General features: G+C 41.3%; 1 protein-coding gene across 1 annotated transcript in view; it reads left to right on the plus strand.

Moving 5' to 3' along the window:
• DOP1B (DOP1 leucine zipper like protein B) overlaps window positions 1-12,811 on the plus strand; it is a 65,886-nt gene that overhangs the window by 18,856 nt on the left and 34,219 nt on the right. Inside the window, 4 exon segments of the mRNA XM_054517901.1 lie at window positions 7,044-7,225; window positions 7,388-7,558; window positions 9,693-9,882; window positions 11,643-11,741. Coding sequence (XP_054373876.1) covers window positions 7,044-7,225; window positions 7,388-7,558; window positions 9,693-9,882; window positions 11,643-11,741 — 642 coding nt within the window.

The following is a 12,811-nucleotide window of genomic DNA, read 5'->3' on the forward strand; positions in this document are numbered from 1 at the left end:
AGACTTCCCCAATGGACCTCTGCAGACACTAAACAGTGAAACATGAGCAAAACAATAAAAACAATGATTACAACCCCAAAAAATTCCTCTAACAACAGGTGAAACCCATCCTGTCAACTTTCATTGTCCAAAAATTCATTGATCCAATTTGAATTCTCAACTTGTAATTCCTCTACTTGCTCCCTCATCTTCCAGATGGATTCTGAGTGTGAGGAAAGGTTGAGGCAGCACCTCCCTTCAAAGTCTTGGCAGCCATGTGTGGGAAATGGATTTGTAGGGAATTCTGCAAGCCTGACAGAAGGCTCACACAGTGTGTGCATCTGTGAGCAAACCTTGAGACAAGAAATGCTGCCTTAGAAATGCCCTGGAGTAGGACAGACATTGCTGAGAGAGAAATGGAGCTGGAAACAAGTTTCAAAGGATGGTTTTGTAAAAAAGACTGGATAATCTGGAGAAACAGAACTGTGAAAGATGCATTGCAGTGGGACCCATGAGGGGTAATTTTAGATGTTTGGCTTTAAGGCATTTCCAGCATGGTGTGGCTAAAGCTGATAGGCCAAGAAACACTTACAGTGCATTGTAATTAGGAAATAATTAGCTTCTGATTGTGAATTATAACACCTGTATTGTCTCACCCTTCAAATTAGACTGAAAATGGAGTAAAGGTTTTTCAAACCCTCTCGGGTGCCCCATGTGTGGGTCAGGAAAAGGGCATTGCCCAACACCAATGCCATGGGCAAGGAATAAAATGTTACAGCAATAAAAAGTGTTGCTCCCCAGTTTTGCAATGCTGCATGCCTGGCAGTCCCAGTGCCACCAGGCAGGTCCCTGAGTCCCAGCAGGTGACATTTGCCAGTGCCACCAGGCAGGTCCCTGGGTCCCAGCAGGTGACATTTGCCAGTGTCACCAGGCAGGTCCCTGGGTCCCAGCAGGTGACATTTGCCAGTGCCACCAGGCAGGTCCCTGGGTCCCAGCAGGTGACATTTGCCAGTGCCACCAGGCAGGTCCCTGGGTCCCAGCGGGTGACATTTGCCAGTGTCACCAGGCAGGTCCCTGGGTCCCAGCAGGTGACATTTGCCAGTGTCACCAGGCAGGTCCCTGGGTCCCAGCAGGTGACATTTGCCTCCTTGCTAAGCCAACATCCCAAGGGACACAGCTCACCCAGAGCCTCAGCTGTGGCCAGCCAAGGTAAAAACAGTGAGACCACAGCTCTCTTTTCTTTGTTCCAGTTGTGCAAGTAATTCTGTGCCACCAGGGTTAATTAATTAATTAATTAAGAGAACTGGTTTTTTCCTCTTGTGGAGAAGTCTCCATAACATTAACAAGAAAAATTTCTCCCCCTAAGTAAACTAAATAAAGACTATTTTAAAAGTAATAGACTAACTGAAAATTTTAAATTTTGTTTCTTTACATTATCAGTGAAAAAAGAAAGATTTTAGGAGAAAAAGAAGTATTCTAAAAGGTTTATTTTAATTCTTACTACTTTTTTCTTTTAGTTACTATTAATAAATTTTTTTATACACTTTTAAAGTTTTAAACCTACTTTACCTTTCTCCTAATCCTATCTTCCTACCTCACAATAAAAATAAGAACTTGGCTAATTAACCAACCCCAAAACATACCACACTCTTTAATACATTAAACCAAAAAATCTTAAAAAGAAGAAATCTTAAATCAACAAACCAAAACCACTCCACAAAATTAATATTTCCACCCAGTTTCAAACTAAAACCACCACTTTGGCTGGAATTAATCACAATTCCCATCAAATTCAGTGCATGATCTCCTTTGCTGTGCCAGTTATCAGGGATAAGTGGGAATTTTTAATAAGATGGGATATTGGGAAGGAATTCCTGGCTGGGAGGGTGCCCAGAGAATCTGGGGATGCCTGGAAGTGTCCAAGGGGCTTTGGGATGGCCTTTGGAGCACCCTGGGATAGGGGAAGGTGTCACAGAGAATCTGGGGATGCCTGGAAGTGTCCGAGGGGCTTTGGGATGGCCTTTGGAGCACCCTGGGACTGTGGAAGGTGTCACAGAGAATCTGGGGATGCCTGGAAGTGTCCAAGGGGCTTTGGGATGGCCTTTGGGGCACCCTGGGACAGGGGAAGGTGTCACAGAGAATCTGGGGATGCCTGGAAGTGTCCAAGGGGATTTGGGATGGCCTTTGGAGCACCCTGGGACAGGGGAAGGTGTCACAGAGAATCTGGGGATGCCTGGAAGTGTCCAAGGGGCTTTGGGATGGCCTTTGGAGCACCCTGGGACTGTGGAAGGTGTCACAGAGAATCTGGGGATGCCTGGAAGTGTCCAAGGGGCTTTGGGATGGCCTTTGGAGCACCCTGGGATAGGGGAAGGTGTCACTGCCCAGCCCTGGATGATCTTTGAGTTCCCTTGCAAATCATTCCTGATTCTAAATATTCAGTTTATCATTCACTATCATTATCCCTGAGGTTTGGGGAAGGATTCCTTCAAATCCTTAGGAAATGTTGGAGCCAAAGCTGAGATGCCATTATTGCTGTGCTGGAGCTGATGCTCTGTGGAATCAACAATTAATATTTCCATTTTCTGCCTGGTTGATATTTAAATATTGGAATATTAAGATGGTATTTGTTCAGTCTGAGCACTGAGAGGGAAAATATTTACTGTTAGAATCCAAAATACAAAACACTCTCAGAATTTTGAGCCTGTAAATGAAAACTTAGAATTAAACACAAGATTTAATCTGAAACCTTGGAAAAGGCTTCCAAAGTTAGGTGCTAAAAGTGAAAATGTAAATTTATAATTTAGAACAAAAACACGTTAAACTAAGTAAAAAAAAGTTGAGAATTTTAAAGTTTAAAATATAGAAAAAATAACTACAAAAGTGGACAAAGAATTTAAAATACAATACTATGAATTTATGTGTTATAATTAACTAAGACACTGTTATGGACTAGTATAAGTCCATAAAGCAAAATATTTCAAAATTAGGTCAAAAACATAAATATCCTTATTAACAGTGTTTTATCAGTCAGTAACTCCTTAAAAAGTCTTGTAACTAAAAGTCTTGTAACCTTCTAAATCAGTGTAACAATGTAAACCAAACTCACCCTTCCTGCTTAGGTAAAAAATAAAAAAACCAAAACCACATCATCAACAACTATTTTAAAATCTCATCTCAAATTCCTTCCAAAACTCCCCACAAATCAATGATCACCATTTACCCTGGCCTGCTTTTTTTTTGTAATTATCTCCTTTTATATCTCTAAATATGCAGAGAGGGTGTGGGCAAATACAAGCCAAGCCATATAAATAGAAAGTTTCAAAGTCCAGCTTTCCAGAAATCTTCACAGTTCTTACAACTCTTAAGGATTTTAATGTTGAAATAATATTCTCCATGAGAATATATATATATATATATATATATATATATATATATATATACACATACACACATATATATATATATATACACATACATACATATATATATATATATATATATATATAAAATATACCACATGAGGAAAAGCTCCAAATATAAATATAAATATAAATATAAATATAAATATAAATATAAATATAAATATAAATACAAATACAAATATACACATATAAAAGGTATAAAAAAAGTAACTCCACAACTATGTGAAATAATGGTTTGATTTTGGATTCTGGCTTTTATCATCCATTAAAGCAGCTCTGCCTGCAGAGGAGGAGGGAATGAGGTGGCTCTGAGGGACATCTGTGTGTCTGCCAGGAGGGGCTGACTTCTCTTGTTTGCTGTTGTTATAAACTCTCACCCTTTTTTTGTTCTTGGGTAAATTTCCTGCCAGCTGCTCTCTCTAAAAGGGTTTTATCTCCTCCCTTTCGTGCTGGGGAGTGCTCAGGGTAAAGTCACCTGCTGTAGGTTCATTCCAGACAAGGTTGTTCCACTTTCTGCTGCTTTTCCAGAACACAACCACCTCAAGTTGAAAAGAATTCCATAGGATAAAACCAGGATTTCATTTTGGGAAGAGACAAGAATTTGCCTGATCCTGAAAATATCCCAGATGTCCACAGGCTCTGGAACATCTGTGCTGGTTTTTAACTTCATTTTTCTGTTGAGGCCAGGGTTGAAGGCACTCCAGACCTCAGTTCATGTTCAGGCTCAAATGTTTGTTATTTCTTATTTATGTCACAGTCTCACAGCAGTGATTGTGCAGCCTTTCATTAGCAAGGCAAAAAATACCTCACTATCTTTCTCTCCAAGGCCTTTGAAGGATAAACTGCCCAATTAACAAATGACACCTCAATTATTTTCACTTTTAACCCAATACCCAACCACCTGTGCCCACAATGGGGACTTTTTTATCCAATGACACAAAACCACCCAAACCCATGGAGAAGGAGGTGAAGGAGGAGAAGAAGAAGAAGAAGAAGAAGAAGAAGGAGGAGGAGGAGGAGGAGGAGGAGGAGGAGGAGGAGGAGGAGGAGGAGGAGGAGGAGGAGGAGGAGGAGGAGAAGGAGAAGGAGGAAGAGGAAGAGGAAGAGGAAGAGGAAAAGAAGAATGTGAAGAAGAACAAGAAGGTGAAGAAGAATGAGGAGAAGGAGGAGAAAAAGCAGGAGAAGTATAAGGAGAGGAAGGAGAAGAAGAAGGAGCAGCCTCCACCCCAAACCCTCCATCTTGCTTTCTCTCTATTCCTGTATTCTAAACCCTTCAACTCTGAGTTTCCCACCCTGTGATATCACACACTTCATTCAAACCCCACCCCCACAATCCCAGTTCTGCTATTCCATTCTGGAAGCTTCTCCAGGCCTCAGGTCAGTGCAGTGTTCTCTTGGGGTCAGTGCCTGGCAGCACAGAAAGTCCCCAATTCTCAGCAGCCACAACTCCAACACATCTGTTTGTGTTTGCCCACTGAGCAAAGCCTGCAGTGCCCTTGACTTGCAAATTCTCTTTTTGATTGTCTGTGACTTGAAGAGAAAACTGATTGATTTCCCTGCTGAAATGCTCTGGTGGCTCAAGGAAAGGAGTTCCCTTTCCCAAGAAGGGAGGCACAGTTTTTTCTAAAATTTTTCTAAATTTTTTCTTATTTTTTTTCAAATCTTCTTGAATTATTTCCTGTCCTAAACATCTTTTACTTGCACATGGATGCAGTGAGTTATCCAGCTCAGTGAATGCAGCCCCAGAGAATCCCAGAGCAGAGGCTTTTGTCCCATTTCATCATCTCTGCTTTGGTTTGGAAGGTTTTTATTTTTGTTTCAGATATTGTTTATTGGAAAAAATTATTGGAAAAAAATTATTAAATAATTATTTATTGGCAAAATTTGTTGCCTGTGAGGGAGGGGAGGCCCTGGCCCAGGTTTTCCAGGGAAGCTGTGAGCTCCTCATCCCTGGAAGTGTCCAAGGCCAGGTTGACCAGGCCTTGGAGCAGCCTGGGACAGAGGAAGGTGCTGGAACAAGGGATCTTAAAGGTCCCTTCCAACCCCTTCCATGATTGCATCCATGAAGGGAGAATTTATGAGGAAAGAGAAATATTAAATTCTTTCTTTATTCCCTAAAAGCTGAGATGCTCTTCTTGTCCCTTCCCCTGTTCCCTGGAGATGGGATAATCTGGGATAATGGCATACCCTGGCCCAATCCTGTTGCTTGACTTCCTTTTCCCTCCTCTGAGCAGACTCACTCCAGGCTTTTCCAAATTTCCCATGGCTGATCCCAAATGAAAACTCAGCTGCAGAGTTCTGCTGTGACAAAATGCAGTCAGGAGTTCAAACTCTTCCCAATATTCTCCTCAAGCTTTACTAAACAGCCAGTAGATATTTTATATTTCACTTTATAACTTTTTCTTCTCTTCTCCTTTCTCCTCAGCCTTTAATAAACAGCCATTAGATATTTTATTTTTCACTTTTATAACTCTTCTCCTCTCCTTTCTTCTCAGCCTTTAATAAACAGCCATTAGATATTTTATATTTCCCTTTTTCACTCTTTTTTTCACTTTTTTTTCACTCTTTCTTCTCCTCTCCTTTCTCGTCAAGCTTTAATAAACAGCCATTAGATATTTTATATTTCACTTTATAACTCCTCTCCTCTCCTTTCTCCTCAGCCTTTAATAAACAGCTATTATTTTATATTTCACTTTATAACTTTTTCTTCTCCTCTCCTTTCTCCTCAGCCTTTAATAAACAGCCAGTAGATATTTTATATTTCACTTTATAACTATTTCTTCTCCTCTCCTTTCTCCTTAACCTTTAATAAACAGCCATTAGATATTTTATATTTCACTTTATAACTTTTTCTTCTCTTCTCCTTTCTCCTCAGCCTTTAATAAACAACCAGTAGATATTTTATATTTCACTTTATAACTATTTCTTCTCTTCTCCTTTCTCCTTAACCTTTAATAAACAGCCATTAGATATTTTATTTTTCACTTTTATAACTCTTCTCCTCTCCTTTCTCCTCAGCCTTTAATAAACAGCCAGTAGATATTTTATATTTCACTTTTTCACTCTTTTTTTCACTTTTTTTTTTCACTCTTTCTTCTCCTCACCTTTCTCTTCAACCTTTAATAAACAGCCATTAGATATTTTATATTTCACTTTATAACTTTTTCTTCTCCTCTCCTTTCTCCTCAGCCTTTAATAAACAGCCATCAGATATTTTATATTTCACTTTATAACTCCTTTTCCTCTCCTTTCTCCTCAAGCTTTAATAACAGCCATCAGATATTTTATATTTCACTTTTTCACTCTTTTTTTCACTTTTTTTCACTCTTTCTTCTCTTCACCTTTCTCCTCAAGCTTTAATAAACAGCCATTAGATATTTTATATTTCACTTTTATAACTCTTCTCCTCTCCTTTCTCCTCAGCATTTAATAAACAGCCATCAGATATTTTATATTTCACTTTATAACTTTTTCTTCTCCTCTCCTTTCTCCTTAACCTTTAATAAACAGCCATTAGATATTTTATATTTCACTTTATAACTTTTTCTTCTCCTCACCTTTCTCCTCAAGCTTTAATAAACAGCCATTAGATATTTTATATTTCACTCTATAACTATTTCTTCTCCTCTCCTTTCTCCCCAGGCTCTGCAGAGTAACCTGAAATATTCCCTGCTGCCCAGAAGATTGATCATCAGTAAAAGATTGTCCCAGTGCTTGCACCCAGCCCTGCCCAGTGGGGTGCACTTAAAGGCTTTAGAAACCTATGAAATAATCTTTAAAATCATTGGCACAAAATGGCTTGCCAAGGATTTATTCTTGTACAGGTAATTTGAATTTTTTTTTTCCTAAAGCCACAAAAGGGCTCATTAAGAATCCCTTTTGTACATGTCATTTTAACTTTTTTTTCCTAAGGCATAACCATCTCAATCTATTTAAATTAACTCTCATTTTGTCTTTTTTTTTTGTTTGTTTTTTCTTAATTCAAGCTCTGGTTTGTTCCCTCTGCTGGCAAATGCAGCAATGTCAGTGAGACCTGTTCTCCTTGGCTTGTATGAGAAATATTTCCTCCCTCTCCAAAAATCCCTCCTGCCTGGTCTCCAGGCCTTTGTCATTGGGCTGCTGCCTGGCTTGGAAGAAGGATCAGAAATTTATGACAGGTAATATTAATTATTCCATAGTCATTGAAGCAATATCCAGTGTTTTGATTTTCTAGGGAATTCTCAGGAAATTTCTGTCAGATTTCTATAAATAAAAGAGCTTCTAAAGGGGGATGAATGGTGGGACCTGGAAAAATGCTGAAATAAAAAAACCCTTTCCTCTCTATTTTCATCCCAGGAGGAGAAGACAAGAGGAAAAGGAGGGTTAAAAAAAAGAAGAGGAAAAGGAGGGTTAAAAATAGAAATGCGGAAAGAAAAGAATAAAAAATTTCTTAAAGCTCCTCTGACTCCTAAATAATTCACCTGACTCCCCAAACCACTGCTCTGGAGATAAATTCTATTTGAATTCTGTAACATAAGAGGGCAGCTGAAATCTTTCCAATATTTCTGTGTAATCTGGCAAAAATATGGAGCAGGGAATTAAAGGGAATTGCAAATGAAATTCCAAGATCTGACCTCTGGTTTTACACCTTTTTCCCTATTTTTGATGGCATCATTTTTCTCTTTGCCTTGAAGAAATAGGATCTGACATAAATTTCATAAATCTTGGGAAATATTCATTTAAATGTTAAAATTAATTTAATTGGGGTTCTTTTGAAATACCAATTTACATGAGGGACTTTTCCTTTAGTTTACTCATTGCAATGATTCTGTGGTAAAAATGTCTTGTCAGAAGCTGTGTCAGGTTAATTTTCAATTCTTTTTCATGAGAGACTCTCTGCTGAGTGTTTTGAGAACCTTCAGTATTGAGGACTAAAATGAATCAGATGAACTTCCAAGATCTGACCTCTGGTTTTACACCTTTTTCCCTATTTTTGATGGCATCATTTTCCTCTTTGAGCAAACAGGATCTGACTACATTTTATAAATCTTGGGAAATATTCATGTTAAAATTAATTTAATTGGGTTTTTTAAAAATACCAATTTACATGAGGGACTTTTGTTTACTCATTGCAATGATTCTGTGGTAAGAATATCTTCTCAGAAGCTGTGTCAGGTTAATTTTCAATTCTTTTTCATGAGAGGCTCTCTGCTGAGTGTTTTGAGAACCTTCAATATTGAGGACTAAAATGAATCCATCTCCTGCTGTTCCTGAAAGTGATCAAAGTGCTGAGGTTGTGCTTCAGCCCAGACACCATTTCCAGCTCCAGATTTCCATGAGTTTGTGCACTCACACAGAAAATGGGAGAGGAAAGCTGCTTTGAGGGATTTTTTTAATAAATAAATGGAAAAAACCCCATCACACTGGGAGGTGTTTCCTCTTCTGAGCTGGGATTTTCCTCTTTTCTCAACCTTGCATTCCTCATGTGAGGTTTTAATTCCTCCTTTATGGTAAAATAGCAAAGTATTCCAGAGCAGGGACTGTGCTGCAGCCCCAGGATTTTCAGTGGGATGCTCTGGAATTGATTTCAGGGTGTCCTGTGTGCAATTTGTTGTTTTATCTCATGGAATCCTGGACTGGTTTGGCTGGGAAGGGACCTTAAAGCTCATCCAGTGCCACCCCTGCCATGGCAGGGACATCTCCCACTGTCCCAGGCTGCTCCAGGTCCTGTCCAGCCTGGCCTTGGGCACTGCCAGGGATCCAGGGGACTTCACATCTCTTGTTTTTCTTCATCCAGTGCCTTAAAAATTGACCCTGATGGTTTGAAAGTAGGAATTTTTAGGTAACCTCCAGCTCCCAGACTGATAAAATTGCCTTTCAGACTTTAACATCTGCTTCAATGACTTCCAATTCAGCTTTTCACACCTCTGGCAATGAACATTCTGCAGTAAAGGTGCTGCAGTTGTTTGGTCAGAGCTAAATATTTGCAGATATTTCCTGGAGAATTTTCCAGTGTGTGAACAGAGACTTTGTTTTAATGACAAAGAATTGAGAGGGTTTGATTATTTTTGTACAGTGAGATTCATCCATCACCCCCTGGGACAGGGGAAGGTTCCCTGCCCATGGCAGGGGGTGGAATGAGATGATTTTTGGGTCCCTTCCAACCCAAACCATCCCAAGATTCTGCAATAAAGGGAAATATTAACAACACAAAGCTGCAAAACATCAAATCAATTCGATCAACTCTATAGAATTCCATTTCTGTGGTATAAAATCAGCTAACAAAGGGTTTTTTTCTCTGTCTGGGTACAGAACAGATGCTCTGCTGGTGAAGCTGTCCCTGCTGATGGGCCAGGAGGTGTTTTATGGAGCTCTCTGGGGCAGTGTCCTGGGCAGCCCCTCCATCAGGCTCCCTGCTTCCCTCTTCATTGTCAGCCACATCAACAGGGAGCTCTCTGGCAAACAGCAGAAATTCATGCTTGGCACTGATTATAAACTCACTGTAAGTTCATTTTACACCCTTGTTTGGATTTGAAAAGCCAGGTGTCTGCTAAGGAAAGCAGGAGACTCCTTTGAAATGGAAAATGTCAACCCTCTCCTCCAAATTATTGTAATTTTGAAATGAAGGGGCTCTCAGGCAAAGATGTGGGAGTAGGAATAACAGTTCTGTAGTAGGGATAAAAGAATTAAAAGAAAAAATAAAAATAAGAATGCAGTAATACAAAGCAGCACTGCCAGAGTCAGACCATGCCCTGACATGCTGTGGGTCACAGTGGTGGCAGCAGTGCCATTAAATTATTGTAATTTTGAAATGAAGGGGCTCTCAGGCAAGTATACAGGAACAGGAATAACAGTTCTTTACTAGGAAAAATATTAAAAATAAAAAGAAAATCTAAAACCAAAAATTCAATCCTACAAAACAACTCTGCCAGAGTCAGAGCAGTCCCTGTCCCCTGTGTGTCAGGGGGTGGCACAGCCCCATCCCATGGGGGCTCAGCCCTCCTGCAGTGCCAGCTGTGGCTCTGCTGGAGCAGGGATCCTGCACAAGGGGGGAGTTTTCCTCTGCAGCTCCAGGGCTGCTGGAGATGGGCCTGGGCTCCCTCTGGCCATGCAGGGCAGCAGAAGCTGCTCCTCTGGCAATGCACTGGGCAAAGGCTGCTGGGCTGTCCCAGCACCTCAGATTGGATCCAGGTAGGAATGCTTGGCTCCTCCCCTGGGCGCAGCATCTCCCCATGGGATGATGGGATTGGATCAGCCCTGCAGGGACACTCAGTGGCCATGGACAGCAGAGATCTCCTGCAGGGAGGATTGGCTGTGGGAGAGAGAAAGAAAAAACTGCCCCAGGGACAGCAGAGAGCTGCCCCAGCTCTGACAGATGGGAACAGAACACACAGCCCCAGGCACTTGTAACCTAAAATGACCCCATAACCCCAGCCTTGTCTGGATTAAATTAGGATGCTATGCAATTAAAAATATTTTGAGAAGAGACACTAAAAGGTCCATGCTCTGAAATTGCTCCATCCATTTAATTGGAAGAGCAGTTTTTTGGTTTCAGTGTTTGATGTGCAGTTCCCAAAGTGTTTGCTGAAATTCTGTGTCTTTTTATTTTTTATAAATCTTCTGTAGGGAGTAATTTGTGTTGAGTGATGGAATAAGTGTAAGGCTAATTAGAGTAATATCTGCATTCTGGGAGGTTTTCCATTTTGTGACTCTGGGACATTCTGTACTCTTACAAAACCAATATTAACAATTCTTTTAATAGCCACAAAAATTTGTTTTAACTCGTTTTGGGTGCAGGAGTGAAACTGTAATTATCCTCTTATTTAAACAGATTATTCATAGGTAGCCAGATTTCCTTCCTTCCTTCCTTCCTTCCTTCCTTCCTTCCTTCCTTCCTTCCTTCCTTCCTTCCTTCCTTCCTTCCTTCCTTCCTTCCTTCCTTCCTTCCTTCCTTCCTTCCTTCCTTCCTTCCTTCCTTCCTTCCTTCCTTCCTTCCTTCCTTCCTTCCTTCCTTCCTTCCTTCCTTCCTTCCTTCCTTCCTTCCTTCCTTCCTTCCTTCCTTCCTTCCTTCCTTCCTTCCTTCCTTCCTTCCTTCCTTCCTTCCTTCCTTCCTTCCTTCCTTCCTTCCTTCCTTCCTTCCTTCCTTCCTTCCTTCCTTCCTTCCTTCCTTCCTTCCTTCCTTCCTTCCTTCCTTCCTTCCTCCTCCCCTCCCCTCTCCTTTGATAGTAAAATCAAATAAAATGTTGTTTTTTCTTTTTCCAGATCAAGTCTTTGTGTGTGTCAGTGCTGGATTCCAATGTCCTTGTGCAGAGGAACACTCTGGAAGCAATCCTCTTCTTTTTCCCATTTTATACAGCTTTGGTAAGGGGATTATTTTGGGATTTTTCCATGGAAGGTGTGTTCTGTGCAAGCAGCCCAGCTCCCACCTCTGGTATTGCCAAATGGCTGAATTTTGAACCTTCAAAATCCATGAATTTTGGGATTTCTTCTGCCCCATCACTTTGAGGGGTGGAGGAGACTCTGCTGCTTCTCAGAGTCTTTTCAGCTCCCAAGGCTGGAGCAATGATTTCACAGGGGCTTTTGGGGGATATTTGGGATGTGCTTGAACTATTCAGGCATGAGCAGCTCATGTGGAAAGCAAATGGAGTTTATTCAAGTAGCATTTTAGAATTTGGAATTGTCCACATGAAGTTATTTCTGGTAAAGACCACCAGAGAAAACCTTACTTAAACCAAAATTTGTTCCCATTGTTTCCCACCTCCCTCTGGGACAGGCAGGGTTTAGGATGGAGGAAGAGTTTTTAAGGACAGGAGAAGCTTTGGGCTGAGCTCAGGGTGGCCTTGCAGGGCCTGAAGGAGCCCCAGGAAAGCTGGAGAGAGACAATTTCCAGGGGATGCAGGGACAGCACCCAGGGAATGGCTTCTGTGTGAAAAATTGTAGGGTTAGGTGGGATATTGGGGAAGAAATTCATCCCTGGCAGGGTGGGCAGGGGCTGGGATGGAATTCCCAGAGCAGCTGGGGCTGCCCCTGGATCCCTGGCAGTGCCCAAGGCCAGGCTGGACACTGGGAGGTGTCCCTGCCATGGCAGGGGTGGGATGGGATGGGATTTAAGGTCCCTCCCATCCTGTGACTCCATGATCCCACTGTTCTCAGATCCCTTGAGGTTGTGGCACGTTTATTGCTAACAAGGATGAGGGTGTTGAGCCTTTCATTAGTAAAACTGCAGAGCACACTAAGCTGGGAGCTGTGTCCTTCTGTTGGAAGGTAGGAGGGCTCTGCAGAGAGACCTGGAACAGTTGGATGAATGGACAGAGTCAAATAGGATGGAGTTTAATCAATCCAAGTGCCAAGTCCTGCATTTTGGCCACCATAACCCCTGCAATGCCAGAGGCTGGGGATGGTGTGGCTGGACAGTGCCCAGGCAGAAAAGG

Source organism: Molothrus ater, chromosome 2 (genome assembly GCF_012460135.2).
Source record: "Molothrus ater isolate BHLD 08-10-18 breed brown headed cowbird chromosome 2, BPBGC_Mater_1.1, whole genome shotgun sequence".
NCBI lineage: Eukaryota > Metazoa > Chordata > Aves > Passeriformes > Icteridae > Molothrus > Molothrus ater.